This window comes from Antechinus flavipes, chromosome 5, assembly GCF_016432865.1.
Source record: "Antechinus flavipes isolate AdamAnt ecotype Samford, QLD, Australia chromosome 5, AdamAnt_v2, whole genome shotgun sequence".
In the NCBI taxonomy this organism is placed as follows: Eukaryota; Metazoa; Chordata; class Mammalia; order Dasyuromorphia; family Dasyuridae; genus Antechinus; species Antechinus flavipes.
The window spans coordinates 224,289,174-224,314,634 of NC_067402.1; the positions used below are offsets into that span (position 1 = coordinate 224,289,174).

Below are 25,461 nucleotides of genomic sequence, written 5' to 3' on the forward strand. Positions count from 1 at the left end.
ATGATCTCCTGGTTCTGCTCATTTCACTTAGCATCAGTTCATGTAAGTCTCGCCAGTCCTCTCTGTATTCATCCTGCTGGTCATTTCTTACAGAGCAATAATATTCCATAACATTCATATACCACAATTTATTCAGCCATTCTCCAATTGATGGGCATCCACTCACTTTCCAGTTTCTGGCCACTACAAACAGGGCTGCCACAAACATTTGTGCACATAGAGGTCCCTTTCCCTTCTTTAAGATCTCTTTGGGGTATAAGCCCAGTAGTAACACTGATGGATCAAAGAGTATGCACAGTTTGATAACTTTTTGAGCATAGTTCTAAATTGCTCTCCAGAATGGCTGGATGTATTCACAATTCCACCAACAACGTATTAGTGTCCCAGTTTTCCCACATCCCCTCCAACATTATGCATTATCTTTCCCTGTCATTCTATAGGATGACTTTGTTGAGGAAATCATAGTCACTTAAAATTATTGATTTGTTTTTCTTCATTTTTTAATCTACCCTCTATCCTACTCTATGCAAATGAGCCATCTTTTGTAATCAAGATTTAAGAACAAAAAAAGAAGGGAAAAAACAGATCAGCAAAGGGAATATATTAAACTACTTAGGCAGTATATGCAATATTTCACATCTGTAGCTCACTACCTCTGCAGAAAAGGAATTGCATTTTTTAGCTCTTCTCCAGGACCAAGCTTCTTTGTCATTATAATTACACAGCATTTCTTTCTTTCTTTCTTTCTTTCTTTCTTCCTTCCTTCCTTCCTTCCCTCCTTTTCTTCTATAACATGGTAAATAAATCAGTTCATCATATTAGGACATGAAAATTTTGTTTAGTTATTCTTTAATTGATGACCATTTAGTTCTTTGCTATGATAGAAGTGCTGCTAAGAATATTTTGGTGTACATAGTTTCTTTCTTTCTTTTTGACTCTGATGTGGAACCAAAGCAGTAGGTTCTTTAGATTAAAAGGCGCACACATTTGGATTACTCATTTATTTATTTGTTGCTGAGGCAATTGGGGTTAAATGACTTGCCCAGAGTCACACAGCTAGAAAGTGTTAAATATCTAAGGTTAGATTCGAACTCAGGTTCTCCATACTTTAAGGCTTGTGCTCTATCCACTTTACCACCTCTACTTATTTTTTTAAAAGCATAATTCCAAGTTGGTTTTCTGAATGATTAGACCAATTTACATCTCCATCAATATTGAATCAGTGAACCTATATTTCTGCAGTCACTCCTGGACACTTCTAACTCCCTTCTGCCATCAAGGGCAGAAGTAGGTAATCAATTTCCTTATCATTGACCATAGGATGGAAAGAAAACAGTGGAAATGTATGTATTTTGTTTTGTTTTTTTAAGTAGAAGAATGTGAAATTTCATAGGATCATAGCTCTCAAAGGAATCTTAGAAGGCAACTTTTTATTCTATTTTTATTTTTTGCTGAGGCAATTGGGGTTAAGTGATTTGCCCAGGATTACACAGGAAATGTTAAGTGTCTGAGACCAGCTTTGAACTCAGGTGCTCTATCCACTGCACCACTTAGCTGCCCCTCAATCTATTTTTTAAATAATATTTTAGTTCCCACCCTCCAGTATTATATGTAAAGAAAATTAGCATTCATTTAAAAAAACTTTTTTGAGTTTCAAATTTTTTATCTCCCTCCCTTACCTGCCCCTTCCCTGAGATAGTAGGCAATTTGATATAGATTATACATGTTTAGTCATGCAAAATATATTATCATATTAGTTATGCTGTGAAAGAAGATAAAGTCCTAAAGGAGAGGGAAAAACATGAAAAAAAAATTACAGAAAGTGAAAAATAGTTTACATTTTCTTTCAGATTCAATCAGTTCTTTCTCTGGAGGTGGTTGGCATTTTTCATCATAAGTCCCTTAGAAATGTCTTTTATCATTGTATTGATGAGAATAGCTAAAGTCACTCATAGTTGGGTTGTCATACAATATTGCTGTTACTGGGTACAATGTTCTTCTTGGTTCTGTTCAATTTACTTTGCATCAATTTATATAAGACTTTCCATGTAGAAATCAGCTTGCTCATCATTTCTCTTTTTTTTTTCTTAAAGCTTTTTATTTACAAAACATATGCATAGGTAATTTTTCAACATTGCAAAACCTTCTGTTCCAAATCTTCCTTTTCTTTTCCCCACCTTTCTCCCCTAGATGGCATATTACATATTAATACATATTAAATGTTAAAATCTATATTCAATCCAATATTCATATTCATATTTATACAGGTATCTTGCTGCACAAGAAAAATGGGATCAAGAAGGGAAAAAAAAACCTCAGAAAGAAAACTAAATGCAAGCAAACAACAACAGAAAAAGTGAAAATGCTATGTTGTGGTCCACACTCAGTTCCCACACACCCATTTGTGGGTGTAGATGACTCTTTTCATCACTGAACAATAGGAACTAGTTTGAATCATCTCATTGCTGAAGATGGTCACGTCCATCAGAATTGATCATCATATAGTATTGTTGTTGCTGTGTGTACTGATCTCCTAGCCCTGGTCATTTCACTCAGCATCAGTTCATGTAGGTCTCTCCAGGCCTCTCTGAAATCATTCTGCTGGTCATTTCTTACAGAACAATAATATTCCTTTATATTCATACACCACAACTTATTTAGCCATTCTCCAATTAATGGGTATCCTTTCAATTTCCAGTTTTTTGCCACCACAAAAAGGGCGGCCACAAACATTTTTGCACATGTGGGTCTCTTTTCCTCCTTTAAGATCTCTTTGGAATATAAGACCATTAGAATACTGCTGGATCAAAGGGTAACAGTTTGATAACTTTTTAGTTCCATATTGCTCTCCAGAATGGTTGTATCCGTTCACAATACAATATATTAGTGTCCCAGTTTTCCCACATCCCCTCCAACATTTTTCATTATCTTTTTCTATCATCTTAGCCAATCTGAGAAATGTGTAGTGGTACTTCAAAGTTGTCTTAATTTTCATTTCTTTGATCAATCACCAATCTGTTTCTTAGCTAGTGCTAGATCGTTTGATTATTATAGTTTTGTAATACAGATTGAGACTCGGTACTGCTAGATTACCTTTCTTCGAATTTGTTTTCATTAATTCCTTTGATATTCTTCAAATTTTGTGTTTCCAGATGAGTTTTGTTACATTTATTTATATTTTTAGCTCTATGAGATCATTTTTGATAGTTTGATCGGTATGGCACTGAATTTAAGTAGAACTGTCATCTTTATTATGTTAGCTTGGTTTAACCATGCGCAATGAATATTTTTCCAGTTATGTAGATCTGACTTTATTTGTATAAAAAGTGTTTTGTGCTCACTCTATTTCAGAAGAGAGAGAGAGGGGTTAACATTCCTATTTTATGACCTTTTCAGTCATATTTCAACTACAGATTTTTGATTTTGGTTGTGTTTTTGCAATTATTTGCCCTTTGAACTAAATGAAAATTTGTTAATGATCTAATCTTTGCTCCTTTTCCCCCACTTAAATCTTTAAAAAAATTTCTCTTTTTATTACAAATTTGTTCAAAAATGAACATTTCCTTTTATAAAATCCTGCAGAAAAAGAGGATTGTATGGAAACAGTGAATATTTAAAATTCAGTTTTTACATTTCAATTTTGACATGGTAGTTTAAATGCTTAAACACTGCCTTGCTTGTCAGAATTTTCCATTCTCAACTTCCTTCTTCTGTTTATTTTTTTAAAATGATTCATTGGCATTCTTTTCTTCCTTTTTCAGTATCATTAACATTACCCATCTCCCACTGCTGTAAGTTTTTCTTACTTTTGTTCCCATACTTCTGTCATGGAATAATAGTCCAATGAGATTATATAATTCTGCCAGATTATCCAGTATGGAAGAGTTAAATTTGGGCTTTTTAACTACCCATAAGCAGAACATAAGCTACCTATAAGCAGAACACCTTCTTTGAGTCTCACTCAGATTTCTATACCTCCAAAGATAAGTTAGTCAGCAAGAATTCACCATTCTTATGAGCATTGCCCTTACCTTTCCTACCACTGAAGCAAATGGGGGGGAAGATTCATTGATTATTTTGGAATTTTATGCTGAAGACTCTCATTTTGCAGATGAAAAGATTAAGCCCAAAGAGGTAAGGTGACTTTTCCAAGACTGCCTGGATAAGAAATAGGAGAGCTGTAATTGAAACCCAAATCTGCTCTAATTACATATTAATGCATATTAAATGTTAAATCAATGTTCAATCTAATATATGTATTCATATTTATACAGGTATCTTACTGCACAAGAAAAATTAGATCAAGAAGGAAAAAAAAAACCTGAGAAAGAAAACAAAATGCAAACAAACAACAGAAAAAGTGAAAATGCTATGTTGCTGTGTTTATTATGTTGGCTTGGTCTAACCATGCGCAATGAATATTTTCCCAGTTATGTAGATCTGACTTTATTTGTATAAAAAGTGTTTTGTGCTCACTCTATTTCAGAAGGGAGAGAGAGGCGTTAACAAATCAGTTCTTTTTATGCTTTTGGGTTGAGTTGTGCAATGTTAATAGTCTCTTCTTTTCCCTGTTTCCCAATTTCTTAGAAAACCCAACAGGTAGGGGGCATGCTAGCATTAAGTTAGTTCTAAGGAGAGACTGGAAGAAGTAAAGTCACTGAAGAGTGGTGAGGAAGGACACAAAATAAAGGATGTTCTTACCTGAAGTACACTATGCCCCCTCTACCTGAACTGACTGGCATATTATTCATTCAGTTCATCTTAAAGCATCTCTCATTTTCTTTCTTTTTCATCCCTAGATGAAACTATCCCTAGATGGATAGTTAGCTTTTTGGGACTTTATCCCTTAGTAAATGCCCTTCCTGCCTATTCCAAGGATGAGTCGTTTCTGTTCTTTTTTGCCTTCCTTTATCTAGACCCAATTATGAACTGCTCCCTACAGCTGGATGCCACAGGTGTTCTGAGGGACCAAGCCTAGCATCTTCCATCTGCACAGGGATCTGCCACTATCTGTTGCCACCTCATTGCCAGCCTCCTCAGGTGAGAAGCCCTCAGACTGTGGATGAGATAACACCTGAGCCTTCATCTCCCGCTGGGTACAAGCACATTCCCTGAGAAGCCAAGCCAAGCATTTTCCACATGCCCCGAAGCAGCCACTTCCACCTGTACCAGCATCACCTAACTCCTTCTGCCAGCCCAGTGTTCCCACTGGGATGTGAAGAAGCTCCAGTGCAGAGAAGAGCTACCTTCCCTCCTTCAGGCCTCCATCTGCTCTATGCTTGTGTACAGGTATGGCATCCTCCAATCAACGATGAATATTCACACTTGGTTTATATCTTTCACATACCAGTGACTGTGAACTCCTGTAGATCATCATCCAAACTCCATTCCTCACACCCCACCCCCTTTACCCAATTTCTCATTACCATCTCCCTCAATCCTCCCACTCCAAAGGAACACTTGTTTTCATAAACAAACTTCCCTTCATCTTTAATCTTTATCTTTGGCATTCCTTCCATCAGCTGGCTCTTGCTGAAACTTGGTCTCTTCCTGATGACACAGACTCCCTGGTCATTTTCTCCAGTACTGACTGTACTTTCACTCATTCTTCTTGGCTCATTGGTCAAAGCTAGGGAGTTAGAATACTTGTTCCCATTGCCCTGTCCGGGTTCTCCTCCTTCCTCCATCACTCAGTAACACCTGTCTTTGAGGCTCATCCTTTTCATCTATCCCCACTCGATCAAAATTCTGGTAGCTATTGTCTACAGACTCCTAGGTCAACCCCTTTCCTTCCTCAATGAGTTCATTACCTTGCTTAGATTTTTTTTTCTCTCCAACTCTTACCCTCATACTAGGAGACTTCAATATACATATTGATTCTTCCTCAAATACCTTAACCACCCAGTTCCTCAACCTCCCATGAGTTACTTCACCCCACTTCAGCCAACAGAAAGTTGATTATATTCTTGATCTTGTCATCACTCATGCATGTGCCATCTCTATGTTCAGGAATTCAGAAAACTCCATGATATATTCCCTTTGCTTTTTTTTTTTTTTAATCATAGACCTACCTATGTGACCCCAATTCTTTGACTCCTCAGTCATCTCCAGGCCATCTCCCTTACACTAACCATTCTTTCTTCTTCTAACTTGACCAAAAGTGAACCAATTTAACTCTACACTGTTCTTTCCTGAATCTTTAGCTCCCTTCTAATATCATCAGTTACCTCCAGGGAAGCCTCTACCTTGGGTCATTTTCACCATTCTTTGTTTTTTTTTTTAATCTATATCTAATGCTGAACAAAGGTGGAGGAAATCACACAATCGTTCTGACAAAGAGTCCATTACGCATTTATGCTGTATAACCTCAAATGGGTCGTCACTGCTGCCAAGTAATAATCCTACTGTAACTCTTTATTAGTTTGCTATCCTGCTCTCCACAGTGGCTCTCCCAAACCTTTTCATGCTTCCTTAAAATTCCTAAGCCTCTGTCTCTCCAACTTTCAGCTAAAAATCTTGCCTCATATTTTATAGAAAAAAACTTGAAACCATACTCAGCATGAGCTCTTTTCTCCCCTCTTCATCTCCCATCACCCAGATGCCTTCTGCCATATTCATTTCCTTTATTCCCATCTCACATGATGAAATCTTATTCCTTAGCACTGATAAACCCTCTACTTCAAGTGATTTCACTATTCCTTCTCCAACAAATGGTCCTCTGACCCCCTTTTACTTATTTTCAATTTCTCCCTATCTGCAAACATGCCCATGTCTCTTCAATCCTGAAAAAAAAAAAACCTTCCCTTAATTCTTCCATCCCAACTATCATTCTGTATCTCTCCTGCCCACTGTAGTCAAACTCCTTGAAAAGGTCATCTCCATAGGTAACTCCATTCTTTATCTTCTCACTTTCTTCTTAAACCTTTACAATCTGGCTTCTGATATTTCACTCAGAAATGCTCTTTCAAAGGTTACTAATGATCTCTTAATTGAATCCAGTGGCCTTTACTCAACCCTCATTCTCCTTCACCTTTGATATTGATCAGTCTCTCCTGAGATTCTCTTCTCTCTGAGTTTTCAGGACACCATTTTCTTCTGGTTTTCCTCCTATCTTATTGTTCCTTCTCTGCCTCCTTTGCTAGATCTTCCTGTTATAAGAGGTGTCCCATAGGGTTTTGTCCTAGACTTTTCTCTTCCCTCTATACTGCTATACATGCTGTCATAAACTCCCATGGATTTAATCACCACCTCCATGCTGATGGATGCTCTCCCTCCTTTCCTTTGACTTTTAACCTTTTTGGTTTCCTTTAATCCCAACTAAAATTCTACCTTTCACAGGATGGCTTTCCTAGACCCTCTTAATTCTATTACATTTCCTCTGTTAATTATTTCATATTTATCAAGTATGTGGCTTACTTTGTATATCTTTGTTTGCATGTTATCTGTTGTATTAGATTGTAAGTTCCTTGAGGGCAGGAACTATCTTTTGCCTCTTTCTGTATTCCCAGCACAGTGCCTGGGACATAGTAGGGATTTAATGTTAAGTATTACTTAATACTTAATTCTAATGCCATGGTATAATTGAAGTGTTCCCATAAAGTTTTCTTGATCCAGCTTCTCTCTTCGAAATAGGTCTTAAGGTTCTTTGCCTCTTTTTAACTTGATATTCTCTCAACAGACTAATCTCTATCCTCCTAGGACTTACTCTCATTCAAGGCTATTACAGTACTCCATCCTGGATTCCCCCATCCAGTCACTCCTGTCCTAGTTCTGGTCTTTTCTTCAAAGAACATTAGTTGGAATGGGAATTTCCTTCCACATTCATGTGGTATGGCCATGGGATATTCAAAATTAAATAGGATTAGAGGCTAAGAGCTGATAGGGAATCTGTCTCACTCTTGCCACTTAAAGTGATCATCTTCACAAAAACTCTGCCTTTGATTCCCCCTTGTATCCAACTTTTCTCTCCTCTCCTTAACCATTCTGTAGAGAGATGGGTGGTATGATGATATAACTGAATGGGAAAGAGATTGATAATGCCCATTTGGTTGCTGATAACTTCAGAGTCAAGTGAGTCAGTTTGGATACCCCATTCGGGGGACTAAGAATATGGTGGGACTTAAAGGATGGGATCGTGATTTAGATTAGAATATCAAATAAGATGGAAATGAGTTTGGGAAAACTACGGGACTAGTGTTAGTATGGCTCCAGGTTTAGAGTTGGAATCTCAGATACCTAAAAGGGGTATGTGGCCCTAGGCTAGTTACTAATATCTCAAATTGTATTCATTATTATATATTATCTCTCATATTTATATCATATTAATATCTCATTATATTATATATTAATCTCATATTTATATTGTATACTAATATCTCACATTTATTATATACCATTATTTCTTATATGTATGTTATATAATAGTATCTCATATTTATTATTATATACCAATTTATCTCTACAATGGGAATACGTAGATAGTACCTACCCTTATCCCATAGGAATGTTGGGAAGATCAAATGTGATAGGAATATGAACAATTTTAGGAACTTTTAAATGCTCTACAGAGATGGCTATTATTGTCATTGTTGCCTACCCAATGAGAAGACTCTTTGAGCGTGAAGATTGTGAGGCAGGTTCTGGGCTAGGCTAAGTGATCATATCAATGAAGAGAAAGCAGAATTGAGGGTTAGGTGACCAAGGAGCCTTTATTAACTTCCTGACTCAGACTCAGTCCAGGTCTTTTTTGGCCCTAACGCCGCAGGACCTTGGTATCATTGGTCTCTGCCGCCGCTTTGTTGCCGTCTACAGTCTTCCGAGTGCTGTTCTTATGCAAGGAACTGCCGCTGCTGTCCAAGGCATGGACAAGACTAGGGAGAAAGAACAATGCTGATTGGAGAGAGGAAGGAGAACAAACTCCTGACCCTCCCACCGCACTTTTACTCCTAGTCTAATTTAAATAGGCTGAGTCCCTCAGGCAGCTTTGGTCTCCTTTGTTCCTCAAGGAAGAATCTCATTGGGATTTTTTTTTTTTTTTAATTTTGAGAGGCAGTTGAAATTAAGTGACTTGCCCAGGGTCACATAGCTAGTAAGTGTTAAGTGTCTGAGGTGAATTTGAACTCGGGTTCCCCAAAAAAAGAATCTTAAAAGAATGAGAAAAACCTTCTGATTGAAGGATAAGGTGAACAAAGGATGATCTCAGTGTGGGATCTAACCAAGGATGGGGGACAGAGGGCCTGGAGAAGAGTGGGGGGGGGCTTGCCTTAGGGAGCAGGACTGTACTCACCTGAAGCCCTCTCCATCTTCCAGCAGATTTCGATAAGTGTTGATCTCTGCTTCCAGTTTGACTTTAATGTTGAACAGGGCCTCATATTCCTGGGCCTGACGCTGCCCCTCTGTGCGCGTCTGTCCCAGCTCTGCCTCCAGGTGTCTCAGGGCTGTATTGATCTGGTCCATCTGGAAGGCATAGCGGGTTTCCACCTCCCTCAGGCTCTCCTCCAAGCTGGCTTTCTGGGAAAAGACAAAGATGAAACAGGGTGAGTAAGGCTGAAAGTAAAAGAAGTATCCAATGGCTAACAATTCTGTCATTTGTTTCCTGTGGGATCGTTAGCAAAATGCTTGTTCTTTTTGGATTCAGATCTCCCCTTTATAAAAATACCCAGGTGCCTTCTAGTTCTGATCTTCTATGAATCTAATATAGGGAAACAAAATTAGAATTAAGTAGGTTGGGGGTGGAATAAACAGGGCCTACAATGAGAGGTTAGGACCTGGAGAAGAAATGGGGAAGTAGAGGCATTCAAATATTCTCACAAGATTTCGAAGGGAATCCAGGTCAATCTCTAAGGACTGGACTGTGCGTTTCAGCTCAGTGACAGTGTTTCGAGCTGCTTCCACCTCTTCAGATCTTGTGTTGATCGCCACAGTGCTCTCTTCAATCTGTCCAGAGTAGAAAATGTGGTTTCTCTTAGTGTCCAGTTAAGAGCTCCATCCTCATATCTTTTCTCAACTCCTGCCTTCCTAGGATCCTTGTCTCTATACTTTTATCATCCCTAAGCTTCTACCCCTGAGAGGTTTTTCTCTACTTACCTGCTGGGACCAATATTTATCAAGATCCTCTCTGTTTTTCTGAGCCAGAGAATCATACTGGGCTCTTATATCAGCCATGATTTTGCTCAAATCCTGAGATTTGGGAGAGTCCACCTCCACAGTCAGTCCAGAGCCTGCGATTTGGGCTTGTAGAGAATTCACCTCCTGGAATTAAATAAAAAAAAAAAAGTAGGTGGGGAGAGTGGGTCACGACTTAATAAAAATGTCTGACTGAACACCACTGATTATCGTGAAGGATACAGGTGGCACCGAAGGAGCCATCCGATGAAACCATATCCTCCCCACCAGACTTCTGCCTTAGCCAGACTGCCAATGAGATTCTAGAGTCTTTGCTCTATGAAGCTTCTTTTCCCCTCCCCCACTTCTTTCCATTGGCTTCTGATTCTGTTTCTACACATTGTTTCTTCATCTACCTTGTCGATAGGTTCTTTCTTCATCTGCCCTTCCCTTTGCCCTCCCATAGTCTCTTTTCACCCTTTCTCTTCCACACTATTTTCTAGCTGACCCTCTCTAGACTTGATTTTATTACTTTTTACCATCTTCCTGGTACGGCTAACCAACTATTTCTGACTCCATTCTTGCTCCAGATGGTTTACTGGCCATTTTATTAGACTATAATTCAAATGAATCATGGAAAATGTTTATTTCCAATGTATTTGATTTGCCAATGTGGTTAACAGCCAGGTTAAAACATTGTAGGCATGTAATGTCTAAACTTATCTATGAGATTCCTCTATGTGGTTACACTTTCTTGTCCCATTTCTGAGACTGGGTCCCCTTGTTTTTCATTATCAGGGTGTCTAGTTCCCTAGTCTTTGAAAGCCTATACAATATAATGTAAAGAAGGATAAAATTTGGAGTCAGAGATTGAACCTTGGGGTTCAACCCCAACTCTTCTGTGTGACTTTGGGCAGCTCATTTCAATTCTTGTAAGTCTCAATTTTTCAATTGTACAGTGAGAAGCTGGATAGTCCTAAAATCCCTTTTGGGCTTTAAGTCCTATCATCTTTCTGCTGAGAAGTCTCTGCCCTCCCTCCCAGCTCACCTCCTCATGGTTCTTCTTCATGAAGATCAGTTCTTCTTTCAGGGTTTCAATCTCTGATTCCAGCTGTAGTCTATTCATGTTGGTATCATCAATGACCTTCCGAAGGCCATGAATGTCATTCTCTACAGACTGTCTCATGGCCAGCTCTGTTTCATATCTAGGTAGATGGGATGTGGGCAAAAGGGGAGAGAAGTTAGAAGGACAGCCCTCCTCTACCATCTCATCTCATACTTAAACCTGGAGTCGTATTAATCCTAGTCCCATAGCCATCCCAAACTCATTTCCACCTTATTTGGTGTTCTAATCTAAATCATGACCCCATCCCTTAAGTCTCACCATACTCTTGATCCCAAATGGAGTAGCTAAACTGACTCACTTGACTCTGAAGTCATCAGCAGCCAGTTGGGCATTATCAATCTGTAGGGCGATTCTGGCATTGTCCACCGAGCTTGCATAGATCTGGTGGGGGGCAGGGAAAAGACATGGAGGTAGCTTCATGAGTAGAGATCATACATGGGAAAGGAGGATCCTTAGCATAGGAGCATGTGGTTCACCCCTGGCATTTCTTAAAATTCTTCCTAATGCATGATTCCTTAATCTCTATCACCTAATCATATTTCAGACCATTTGTACCCTAGACTCTGTACTCCAGATCCCAGTTAACAACCGCCAACAGCCTATCATCAAACCTTGTTTCCCAAGGCTATACCTGAGTTCCCTTCCCCCCTAGCCTAGGGGAATCAGTTGCAAAATCAGTTCCCCTCCCCCACCGCTTCACCTGCAGCTTGGTCTAAAGCACCTGCTTTTCCACTCCTTCCCAAAAGGGGTGAGGGAAGCAAGTCCCTCCCACCAATTCTCTTGTTTACCCATAGGTGACTCAGCTATATCCGTTTAACCCTCTCACAGAAGGGAGTCTGAGAACTAGGGCTTCTGGGGTCCTTAGTATCGGACATTTATTTTCTCTCCTACCCTCAAAATTCATTGCTTCCTTCTCAAGTCTCCACTCTTGGCTTAGGTGAAAACCTGTTACTTGGCCTTTCTTGAAATTTTATGGCTTGGGCATTTGGGGAAATAAGTGTTTTTCTTTCCTTTCCACTTTCTTTCCTTCCATATAAGGGAGGCTTCAGAAAGAAATGAGCCTCAGGGTATGGAAGGGGAAGAGTCAGGGTATCTTTTGGGATTCAAGACCTGGACAAGTGCATGGCTCAGGAGAGTTTGCTAAAGCTGTCTTAAGTCATTGATGAGTAATTAATTAGGCTTTATCACATTTTTAAAAATGTGATATCTATGTGAAATTTTAAAAAAGTCTTATGAGTCATTATTGAGATTGAAATGATAGAATGAAGAATCTTTTTTTGGGGAAAAAAGCCTTTTCAGGAAAAAATCATTTTCTAATTATTGGACTGGGAAGATTACTGGAAGGCACTTTGATTAGGAGAGAATCTTGGGATTTTCCCTATATCTTTCCTAAAGTGACTTTCAGCATTTCTAAATTAAAGAGCAAGAATTATCAAAAAAGACAAGCAAGAGAAGGGAGAGGGACACCAATCTGAGAGGTCTGAGATGGGGGGTTGTGTACCTGGGATAGACAAAGATACACTTCGGCTTTTCCACTCTTACCTGCGCTCGCAGATCTTCAATCGTCTTGAAATAGTGTCCCCATTCTCTAGTGCGAGGTCCCTTCTTTTCCATATGCTCCCTGATTTTCCCTTCCAATTTGCGATTCTCGGTTTCCAGATTCCTCACGCGTTCCAGATAGGAGGCGAGGCGGTCGTTGAGATCCTGCATGGTCTCCTTTTCCCCCTGGATCCCCCCGATCCCGACCATTCCCCCCATCACGCTCCCGGCCCCGGCTCCCCAACCTCCGCGGATGCTGCTGGAGCGGGCCACGGAGATTCGGGACCCAGAGCCGCCGCGCCTGCATAGACGCTGGCGGCGCTGCTGGTCGGCCGGAACCGCTGGCCGGTCCCCTGGACTGAGCCCAGGGAGCGGTAATTAGTGGAGAAGGTGGTGGAACGGGTAGTGAAACTCATGGTCTCGCTGGAGGAAAGCCGGACACTACCTGGTCGATCCCAAGGGCAGGAGAGCAAAGAGGGGGGTGGTCAGCAGACTAATTTATAGTCAGGAGGGAAAAGGGAGGAGGCGTCGGCCAGGACTGGCTCCGCCCTTCCCTGCTCCGGAAGGCGCACAGGTAGATAAACAAAATTGCTGGAGGGATTTTTCCCTATCCTTTGATCTCGGGTTTCTCGAACTTCTCTCCAGACTCTCTCCAGAGCCTACCCTGAGGGAAGTCAGGTGAAGCTGAAGGCCAGGTAGAGGGGGATGCTCCTTTCTGAGATTTGGAGATTTTGAAGCACTCGCCAAACTTCAGCCTTCAGTTTCTTAGCAGATGGGAGCCGGACCAGCATCCCACCTCCTTACAATCCCTGACATATGCTTAACAGCCCTGAAAACATCCACTGTTACATATCCTCTTAATACACGTATCTTTGTAGAACTACAAACACACTAACAAATAACTTTTATACACTCCTTGGGACAATGGAGAGCCTGCTTAGCCAGGTGTGGAAGAGGATGCTTTCACATTCCACACAAGTTTCATCACTTACCAGGTTCTGTGACTTTGGACAAGTAACATTTTTGAGCCTCAATTTCTTTGGAAAATATACTATTATTATACCCAAAGGCGGCCTATCATCGTAGAGAGGAAAGCTCTCAGTCAAAACCACCTGGGTTCAAAATCACCTCTTGCCATTTATTGGCTGTGTAACTTTGGACAAATCATTATCTCAGTGTCTAAAGGCTTTCCTTCCTTCCCTCCCTCCTTTCTTCCTTCCCTTCCTTCCTTCTTCCTTCCTTCCTTCTTCCTTCCTTCCTTCCTTCCTTAATATTTTATTAATTTCCCAATTACACATAAAACAATTTAACATTCTTTTTTTAAAAATAGTATTTTATTTTTACCAATACATATATAAATAGTTTTCCACATCCATTTTTGTAAAACGCTGTGGTCCAAATTTTTTTCCTTCCTCTCCCCAAGGTAACAAACAATCTGAAATAGATTAAATATATGCAATTATTTTAAATAAATTTCCATATTGTGTTGTGCAAGAAAAAAAATCAGATCACACGAGGAAAAAAAAAACATGAGAAAGAAAAAAGTAATATAAGCAAACACAACAAAATGGTGAAAATACTATCCTTTGATGCACATTCAGTCTCTGTAGTTTTCTCTCTGGATGAGGATGGCACTTTCCATCCCAAGTCTATTGGAATTGCCTCAAATCACTAAATTGCTGAAAAGAGCCAAGTCCATCACATTAACATTCATTTTAAAAAATTTAAATTCTGAATTCTCTCACTCTTTCCCTATTCTCCCCCCTTTCCCTAAGAAGGGGATTTGGTATAGGTTATAGATGTTCAATCATGCAAAACATATTTCTATATCGTCATGTTGTGCAAGAAGCATACCAAAAAATTTAAAAAAATTAAAAAAACAACCCACCATGAGAAAAATAAAGTAAAAACCAATATATTTTGGTATTAATTTCAATTCTATCAATTCTTTCTCTAGAGAACGTTAGCATTTTTCATCATGAGTCCTTTGGAATTATCTTGGATCATATATTATTAAGAATAGTTAAGCCATTCACAATTGATCATTCTACAATGTGACTATTTACTGCCAAAATCTACTTTCTAAAGCTATAAGTTGTTGAGGTGCCTATGTTCATTTGAAAAGGAAATGTCCATTTTCATACCTTGAAGAAAGCACAAATCCATTAAAACAAAACAGAAAAACCCACTAGATATTAATCTCTATCTCACAGGGGGATTGCTGAAAGGAAAACTCTTCATAAAGCTCTATAAAATGTGAACCATTTCTAGATGCCCTCCTACACATTCCTATTTTTCCATGCACATACATTCTTAAATTCTCTCCAATCACCTGTAATAAACAAGTCAAGTTTCATTGCTTGTCCTGCCCCATAGATGTTTTGGAAGCCTCATTCTTGTGCTACAGAGTAGAGGCACTAGCTCCAAAGGGCTATCATTGCCCCCTTCTTCAGAAAATCTTACATTAATAGGGAGAATTAGAGGTCAAGTGCTTTTCAGTCATCTGATCTTTTATCCCTGGCTGGACTTGGCTTTTCACCCCCACCCTCCATTTTTGCTTGTTCTTTGCTCCCTGATCTATTGATTTTTAGCTAACTCTTGTTGAACATTGGAAGCAGGGGATCAGGGGAGGGAAGAGAGTGGGAGAAATCCTAGGGATGAGGTAAGATAGATAGAAATGTTACTGGGCTGCTGGGGGCCACGGATTTCAGGTTATCCAGGAAATGCTGGGTAGTTGCACAACTGAGTCACAATTGAGCGCTTGTTTGCTCTCCCTAGGCTCTGAACTCAAGACGGGATAGTGGAAAGTGCTGGATTTGGAATCATGGAATATAGCTTTGGGTAAGTTATTTCATTTCTCTGGGCCTCAGTTTCCTCATCTTTAAAATGGGAAGGTTGAAAGAGCCTGTTAGGCAACAAGACCCCTTTCAGCTCTTAAAGTCTTTTCCATTCACTAAACAGCATGAGCTGGTAGAGGATAGACTCTGATGGAAGAAGGGAAGATGCTGGTGGCAGCTGGAAAGGTATTTAGGGGAGAGAAGCCAGAGAGTGATTGCAATGAAAAGGACATACAAAAGAGCTTGCAAATAAGCGTCCAGTCTTTTGCATTCGCAGCACTCAAGTACCAGCTGCAGGCTAGCAAAGTTCATTATCAGTTAAGCTTTTTTTCTTACCTTCCCTGGGAACAGACATTGTCTCCTTATCCTAGGACTAGTTATTGGTATAACATAGGAGATAGCCTAGGCATACAATTTAATTATAAATGTACTGTCTTAGTACTATACATTGTTTTATGTATTCAGCTTGTCCTCTCCAGTGAGGCTGTAATTTCCTTCTTCAGAATGAGTTGTCTGGGTTGAGACTTAGATAACAACTGAGTCCTGTCAGTTTTGTGACCAACTTGGTTCAGGATTCCAGCCTCAGTTTCTCTATAAAATGTGAGTGAAAACATTTATACTCTCCAAACCTTGCAGAATTTTTGTGAGAAAAGCACTTTGTAAATCTTAAAGAATTACAGAAATGTCAGCTATATTATAGTAGGTGTTCAACAAATATTTGTTGGTTCATTCATTCATTACCCATCTATTTGGTCAATAAACATTTACTGAGAGCTTGCTATGCACAGCGAATACAAAGGTAAGTCAGACAATGTGTCTGACCTTTTAAGAGCTCACAGTAGGAGAGAGGGGATATACACAGGCACTTAATATATAAGGTGGAATGTGATTCTTAATAAATTCTTTATCTAACAATTTGTGCGATGCTTAAAAACTTTACAAAATATTTTCCCCACATGCTTTCTCTGAGGCCAGAAGTGAATATATTATTAATTCCCACTTTGCAGATGAGAAAACTAAGGCTCAGAGAGTTAAACTGAATTACTCGAGGTTAAACTTTAGAGTCAAGGTTCAAAGCCAAGTTTCTCCTGGCTCAAGACTCTTTTCACTCTGCTATCCTGAAAAGGGAGGGTGCATATTTAGTTGGATCAATTAAACAAGGCTTCATGGATTTGGTAGGATTTAAGTTAGTTGATTGGCCACAAGTTCTCTCCCACAGGAAGGACAAGGCCATAGTCTTTGGTTTTATATCACTTACCCAAAGTACCCAGTCATATAAAGCAGATTCAGCCTTACCCTGACTCTAGCACAGCGCTCAGTGTTTAGCAGAGGTCTTGTTACAGCAGACCTAAAAAGAAATGTGTGTTGGTTTAATTGATTTTAATGTGGGAGAGTTTACAATGGCTCTCCTGTTTCAAGGAACACAACTAGTCTCTTACCTTTCAACACAAAGAAGTCCTTGAGCCTAGGCTATCATAAAGAACCAACTACCAAAGTGGGTAAATCGGAAGTAGACTCTTCTTCGTGGTGGGAATCCCTTTTGAGCCTCCTTTTTCCTACATGAATGTCTTGTAAACATATTAAGCTCATTATGTCCAAAATAGATCTTATCTTTTCTCCTAAGTCCCCCTTCCCTCTCACCTTTTTTATTGAGAACAACCCATTTCTCACTCCCCTATCCAATCTATAGCTAATGCCTATTGATTTCATTTTTATGATACCTCTTCAATATGAGTACATCACCTTTACTTGGCCTCTGCTACTGCTGTGCCCTCATTACCTCATGCCTAGACTATTTCAATTGTCTGCTGGAGGGTCTGACTGCCTATGATCTCTCCCTACTCTAGTCCCATTCTCCATTTAATCAGTAAAGAGATTGTCCAGATTTGATCATATCAACTCCTATTCAGTAAACTCCAGGGAGTTCCGGGAGCAAATACAAAATACTCTCTTTAGCATTCAGATTTCTTTATCTCCTAGCCCCTACCACTTTTCTAGTCTTTTTGCACCTTGTTTCCCAACATATTTTCTTTGATCTAGTGACGCTGGCCTCCTGACTCTTTCACAAAAGAAGAAACTCCATATTTCTGCTCTAGGAATTTTCTCTGACTCTTCTTCCTGAATGAAACATTCCTTCCTTTATCTCCTGACCTCCTGAGTTTTCTTTTAAGTCCCAAATAAAATTCTCCCTTCTACAAGAAAGTAAATTACTCTCCCCATCTCTTTTAATTCTAGGGCTTTTCTTCTTTGAATTATTTCCTATGGATCCTGCATAAAACTTGCTTTGTATCTCTTTGTTTGCATGTTGTCTTCCTTATTAAATTGTAAACTTCTTGAGCCAGGATTGTATTTTGCCTCTTTTTCTATCCCTAGCACTTAGGACAGGGCCTGGCACAAATTAAGGGCTTAATAAATGTTGCTTGATTGAATCATACGTTGTCCAAATGATAAACAAAACAAAATAAAACAAAACATCTTATGAATTGGCTCATCCAAACTCCTGATTTTAACAAATTAAATTAATTTTTATTCCGAACTTAAAAATTAAACATTAACCAATATCTATGCATAGAACACAGAAATGAGAATTATTAATGAAATTGAAAATCTCTATAATACTTTTAATTTCTTTTTTAATACTCGCTTTTTAAAAAAAGGTGTATAATGAATTTTACGTATTTTTTAAAACTGTTCTGCCTGTCTGTGTTTCTGTTTTCTTCTGTGCATTTAAAAAAATATTTAAATGACTCTTTTTGGGGGGCATTATTATTGCTGCTCCCTTAAATTTTCTACTCCCAAGTGAAATGTAAAGGATATGTCTTTTTAATTCTCAAAACAAACTTTTAATTCCCCAAACAAAAGTCTAGCCAAGACAACAGACCCACACAATGGCCATAGGCAAAAAGGTATGTCTTCTTTTTCATCCTAGATCTATCACCTTGTAGTCAGGAGGTAAGTAATATGCTTTATCAGGATTTCCCTGGAGATGTAGTTGGTCATTGAGTTCTATCAAAGTCCTCTTTTTTTAGTATTGTTGCCCATTTAAAAATTGTTCTCCTGGCACTGCTAATTTCATCAATTTACACTATCCAGGATTCTCTAAATTTATTTTTTTTGTCATATCCTACATATTCTACTGCATTCATATATCACAATTTGTCAAGTTATTACTAACACTGATGAGTACTCTCTTTGGTGCTAGTTCTTTTCATTCTAATTTCCTCCTTCCCTTCTTTCCTTCCCTCCCTCCCTCCCTCCCTCCCTCCCTTTCTCTCTTCCTTCCTTCCTTCCTTCCTTCCTTCCTTCCTTCCTTCCTTCCTTCCTTCTTTCCTTCCTTCCTTTCTTTTCTTTTCTTTTCTTTTCTTTTCTTTTCTTTTCTTTTCTTTTCTTTTCTTTTTCTTTTCTTTTCTTTTCTTTTCTTTTCTTTTCTTTTCTTTTCTTGCTTTCCTTTTTTCTTTCTTTCTCCATTTCTTTCTTTATTCCCCCTTCATTTTTTCCTCTTTCTTTTTTTTTGAGCGGGGTTAGGCAATTGAGGTTAAGTGACTTGCCCAGGGTGCCTGGCTAAATGTCTTAAGTCTCAGGCTGGTGCTCTATTCAAGGCGCCATCTAGCTACCCCTTGCATTTCTTTTTTATTTTAATCACTTGTTTATCTTATCATTTATCCTCTCTCTTAAGGGCCCCTCAGTTCCCCTCCAGGCCCTCATTTTTTCATATGAAGAAGCTTCTGTCATAGAGGCACATAGGTAATAAGCCGCAGGTCTGGGATTTAGAACCTGCATTTCCTGTATCACTAGACCTGTGTTGTCGCCACTGTATTGTACTGACTAATTTTGAGGGGAGTCTTCAAATGCGAACCAGACTAAAAGAAACCAAACCCTGAGTCAATTTCCAATTCAGGGTCAAATTTGGTAAGTTTAGGGAAATTGTGGTGTTTATATCCAATCAGCTACCCCTGGGCTCCAACATCTATAATCCTGGCAAGTTTTTTTGATGTTGTCCCAGCAGACTCTATTTAAAGAATACGGTGCCCATTCCAAGGGGACGCTAAATAGGACAGTGGGGTAGAGTGCAAGGCCAGAATCAGGAAAACCTGGATTAAAATCTGACCTTAGACTCTTACTAGCTGTTTGACTAGCAAGTCACTTATCTTTATTTACCTCAATTTTCTCATCTGTCAAATGAGAATGGAATGGCAACTGCTCCAATATCTCTGGAAAGAAACCCCTCTCCTTCCCCCCAAGGAGTCCCAGTGAGTCAGACAGAACTGAAATGACTATGCAACAAGAGCATAGGTCTATTCCTTCCCCCAAGTTCCCCAGGCCTTCTTTGGGAACTGCTTGAGATTGTTGCTGGGTGGGATAGGTCAAAGAGGAGAGAGGGGTGAGCCAGACCTTATCTCCGCTGTCTGCATTCCTGACCTGCTAGAACAGTGACAAAGGAAGCCTTTCTGTACACTCATCCAACCTCTGAAAATTGGTCCCTAAGCTCCTGTCCGATTCAGACTCATTTCCTTGAGAGAATTTGGAAGGATCCAGAAAGGATATAGACTTAGCAACATTCAGGTGGAATTGGAGGAGGTGGAAGATGAGGGGAAAGGAGTAGGAATTACTCCTGAGATTTGTCCTGGGAGGAAAGGGATGGGGCAGAAATTCTACAGGCACCTCTTCAGAGGTGTACTGCTCACAGGGGCCCTTCTTCAGTGCCATTTCTTCAGGGAGGTTTGATATATTCACCCTGCAGGGAAGTTGGATACAAAGATATTTATGCTCCTCAAGAGGGAACAAACATCAATTCTCTGAGAGAGAATAGACAAATAAATCCCTTATGAAAGACTGACACAGACTCCTTTCCTCAGACCCCTAGACCAGCTGGAGAGGTCCACATAGACAGCATCCTTACCACAGTATCCCAAGAGTTAGCTACATAGACCTTTCTACCACAACCTGTCAAACAGACTTCTCTGGTGGGACCCAAGCACACAGTTACTTCCAGAAAGTCTGAATACACAGTTCCAGGACAAAAAGCTTCTGTAGCTAAAGAGACCCGGACATACTGATACATTAAATGCAACATGGGATAGAATACTGGGCTTGGAGCTAGGGAGACCTGAATTCAAATTTGACATTTATTACCTGTATGATCATTTAACTTCTGTCTTCCTTAATTCTTCAGCGGTAAAATAAAAATAGCACCTGTCTCCCTGTGTTTTTGTGAAGATCAAATGAAACATTATTTGTAAAGAACAATACAGTTCCTTGTACATAGTTGATGCTTAATAAATGCTTGTTCCCTTCCTCTTTTCCCCCTCTCCACCAAGATACTCAAGACACCAGATACCCCATAGAAAGGATAGACATACAGACTTCACAGAGGTAACATGAGATCAAGCCTAGGGCAGGGCAGTTGAATAACATAACTTTCCTAAATTCCCAGGTCCCAGTTGAGAGGGGTATAGGGCAAGTCTGTTTACTGTCTCAGAAGTGACCCTGATAAGGGATAGACTTCCATGAAATTTGGAACTCTTCCCAGACCCATTTTTTTCAATTCCTCCCTGAAATCTCTTTCGTAGGGGTCAGGGTAAAGGTCTGAGGGTATCTAACTTTGGATTCCAAGTCTCCAGGGGTGAGAGGAGTGGTGGGGGAGGGGAGAAAGGAATTAGGAAGAATTAGGGGATTTATGGGTTTGAATTTAATAAAAATTTCCTTTAACTCTTTATCATTACCTGGAGCTCCTATGCATTTATAAGGGCTTGGTGGTTGGAAAGAATTGTAATTTATTAAAGAGGATTCAGCACATAGAGGAAAGTGAAGAGGAATGACTGATTGGAAGGATTTGGAGAAAGATATTGCCTTCTAGGAGCAGAAGGATGAAGGAGACTACATTTTTAACCCTCTTCTCATGCACCATTCTGTGAGTTAGTCACCCAGGTTTTTGATTTTGATTTCGATATGAATATCATGCCTTTTTTTTTTTTTTATCCAAGCTGAGATACTCAAGTGTCATAGGCCAGGATGAAAAGGAGCAATTCTTGGTGGAAGAAAGCCCAGAACTGATGGCTGGGTAAAGGGAGAAGGAAAGAAGGGTAAGGGGATAGAAAGCTGAAGGTAAATGAGAGCCAGAGAAATAGTGAGTCTAGGAAACATGAGGTTAAGGGAGGGAAGAAATTTGTTTAATTTTGAGGATAGGCAGCCTAAAGACAGAGAAATTGAAAAGAAAGGAGTAGAGCATCACAAAAACATTTTAGAAAGCACACAGAGAAGAGCAGAAGGAAGTTCAGAAGGAGACATAGACAAGTGGAGCAGTGTTAATCCTACTGTGTTAAAATTAATAGATATGTAGTCTTTTACCCGAGGGGCTGCAATACAGCTGGGATGGAAGTCTAGGATGGGGCACACCTCAACCAACATATTCTAATTCAAGGATCCTAAGCTTTAATTCCTTCTTTTCTCTGATCTTGAAGGAAATGGAGAGCAAAGATCTTGTGAAGAATGAGAGTTGAGTAGTATGCTCAGAAGAAGATGTGACTACTTTGTGGTAATGAATGAGATAAACTTCCACCTTGATGTAGTGTGAAGTTAAATCAAACAGCCATTGTTTGATTTATTCCCACCTCCTCTAACAGTCTGCATGCAGTGAATCAGAGAAAAAGAAGAGAGATGGAGAGAGAGATGAGGAGAGAAAGACATGGAGAGAGAGAGTGAAAGAGACAAGGAAAGAGAAAAAAAGGGAAGGAGAAAGAGACATACAGAGACAGACAGAAACAGAGAATCAGAGACAAGGAGAGAGAATAGGAGGGAGAAAGAAAGACAGGGGGAGAGAGATAGAGACAGACAAAGAAGAGGAGAAAGAATAGAAGAGAGCTTCTGAATTTGTGGAATCAGAGTTAAATGCTAGTACTGCTATTGTTACTTCCACTGCAGTTGTCACAATTGCAAATAATGAGCAGAATCAACTGAACACATTGTTGAAAAGCCTGTATCTGGCTTCTCCTGCTGGGAACAACTAGTGATGAAACTTCCTTCTCTTCTCTAGGGAGAATAGATTTTTCTTATCTGATTTCACATGACTAGTCTTTGGAATCCATGATTTAAAAAAAAAAATTGCAGTTAATCTAATATTTGGTATTGTTTCATTTAAGAACAGTTAAGAGGGAGATTGCATTGGATTCATATAAAGACGGAGAGTATCAGGATTCTTGGTGCTAAAAATGATCCAAAGAAATTTTAATAAAGATACCATATAAATAAAAATATTACAATTGCTCCTTTGACGCTGCTGATACTTCTTTCCTTAATACTCTGTCCTCAAGTTTTTGGGACACCACTTTCTCCCAATTGTCCTACCTAACTAATCTGAGTGCTCCTTTTCTGTCTCTTTTGCTAGATCCTCCTTCACTTCACCCCCTCTTAACTGCTACACTGGATGATTTCATCAGCTCCCATGGTTTTAACTATCAACTCAATGCTGATGATTCTCAAATTTATCTTTTCTGACCCAAATTCTCTGCTGACTTCCAATTTTGCATCTCCAACTTGCCATTCAGACCTCTCAAATTGGGTGTTCAGTAGATTTTTCAAAATTATATCCCCTAAATCCTCCTCAACTCTTCTCTTCCACATAACCTTAGAAAACAATGGTATCCTCTCTGTTTCACAGGCTTGCAATCTAGGAGTCATCCTGGATTCACTATTTCTCTTATTTTATTTTATTATTATAGCATTTTATTTACAAAACATATGCATGGATGAGTTTTCGACATTGAACCTTGTAAAACCTGTTCCAACTTTTCCCTTCCTTCCCCCCACTCCCTCTCCTAGATGGCAGGTAGTCCAATACATATTAAATATATTAAAGTATATGTTAAATCTAATATATGTATACATATTTATACAATTATCTTGCTGCACAAGAAAAATCAGATCTAGAAAGAAAGAAAAAACCTGAGTAGGAAAACAAAATTCAACCAAACAATAACAGAAAGAGTAAAAATGCTGTGTTGTGGGTGTAGCTGATTTTCTTCTTTACTGAACAATTGGAACTGGTTTGAATCAACTCATTGTTTTTTTTACTAATTTTTTTTATTATAGCTTTTTATTTACAAGTTATATGCATGGGTAATTTTACAGCATTGACAATTGCCAAACCTTTTGTTCCAATTTTTCCCCTCCTTCCCCCATCTTCTCCCCCAGATGGCAGGTTGACCAATGCATATTAAATATGTTAAAGTATAAGTTAAATACAATATAAGTTTTCATGTCCAAACAGTTATTTTGTTGTACAAAAAGAATCGGACTTTGAAATAGTGTACTATTAGGCCGTGAAGGAAATCCAAAATGCAGGCGGACAAAAATAGAGGGATTGGGAATTCTATGTAATGGTTCATAGTCATCTCCCAGAGTTCTTTCGCTGGGTGTAGCTGGTTCAATTCTTAATCAACTCGTTGTTGAAGAGAGTCTCATCCATCAAAATTAATCATCATATAGTCTTGTTGCCATGTACAGTGATCTCTTGGTCCTGCTCATTTCACTCAGCATCAGTTCATGTAAGTCTCTCCAGGCCTTTCAGAAATCATCCTGCTGGTCATTTCTTACTGAACAATAATATTCCATAATATTCATATACCACAATTTATTCAGCCATTCTCCAACTGAGGGACATCCACTCAATTTCCAGTTTCTAGCCACTACAAAGAGGCTGACACAAATATTCTTGCACATATAAGTCCCTTTCCATCCTTTAAGATCTCTTTGGGCTTATATCCCAAGTACTAACACTGTTGGATCAAAGGGTATGCACAGTTTGCTGGACTCACTATTTCTCACATCTCTTATACAATATGTTGCCAAAGTCTATCAATCTCACCTTTGCAACATCTTTCAAATACATCCTCTTCTCTCTGATCCTGCCCTGTGTAATGCAGGACGCCATCACCTCATACCTGGATCCAATAGCTGGTGGGTCAGTCTGCCTCAAGTCTCTCCCCATTCCAGTCTATCCTCCATTCAGCTATTAAAGGGATTTTTGTTAAAGCAAAGGTCTAATCATGTCACTCTCCTACTAAAAAAATTCCAGTGGCTCCCTTTTGCCTTTAGGATAAATACAAAATTCTCCATTTGACATTTAAAGTCTTTGATAATCTAGTGCCCTCTCCCCTTCCTCCTCCCTCCTCTGCCCCCCAGCTTTTCCAGTCTTATACCTTGCTCTCCAACCTGTACTCTTTGATCTGGAGACACTGGCCTCCTGGCTTTCCAAAAGATAATTCATCTCTCAGTTCTGGACATTTTCTCTGATAGTGCGCCACTGCCTGTCTCCCACTCACTGATTTCCCTGGCTTCCTTTAAGTCCCACCTTTCTACAGGAAGGTAAATTCCTTCTTAATTCCAGTGCTTTCCCTCTGTTGATGATACATTTATCTTGTATATAACCCCCATAAGGCTGGGGGCCAGCTAAAAGGAGTAGTTTTCCTCTTCAGCTAAACAAATCCCATATCCATAATGTGTTCTATACTTTAAAAAGTTTAAGTAATAGAGCTTTGGATCTCATCTACTCTTTTTTAAAAAATGGAAATATTTATATTTGTCAAATTCATAATAAGAGAAAAGAAAGATGTTAATGGGAAAGCTGATAAGAAGAGTGTTTATAGGCAAGAGAGTACCTGATAGTAACTAGATAGGTTGGGAAGAAAGAAAGAGCTGGGCTTGGGGAGGTGTAGAGTGCCATGCAATCTCTTCTAAGTTTTGAGTCCCAGAAGCCAGGGAGTTTCCTACTTGCAATTCAAGCTGGCTATGGCTTGTAACTTCTTCCTGAGTTTCAGTCTGTTGCTGCCCATACTGGTAATTCCCCTAGGTTCTGGC

General features: G+C 39.3%; 1 protein-coding gene and 1 long non-coding RNA gene across 2 annotated transcripts; both read right to left on the reverse strand.

The window, feature by feature from the left end:
* Nucleotides 1–8,689: 8,689 nt before the first annotated feature.
* KRT18 (keratin 18) lies at nt 8,690–13,247 on the reverse strand. The gene is given in 8 exon segments (XM_052000298.1): nt 8,690–8,870; nt 9,287–9,510; nt 9,811–9,936; nt 10,087–10,251; nt 11,153–11,309; nt 11,529–11,611; nt 12,773–13,068; nt 13,071–13,247. Coding segments are annotated over 8 exon segments (1,284 nt in total). The 5' UTR covers nt 13,186–13,247; the 3' UTR covers nt 8,690–8,752.
* Nucleotides 13,248–14,107: 860 nt separating this feature from the next.
* On the reverse strand, nt 14,108–23,164 carry LOC127564047 (uncharacterized). Its single transcript, XR_007954179.1, has 3 exons — nt 20,740–23,164; nt 16,903–16,954; nt 14,108–14,204 (listed from the first exon to the last, which is right to left on the reverse strand). It is a non-coding gene; the product is annotated as an uncharacterized LOC127564047 (long non-coding RNA).
* Nucleotides 23,165–25,461: the final 2,297 nt, after the last annotated feature.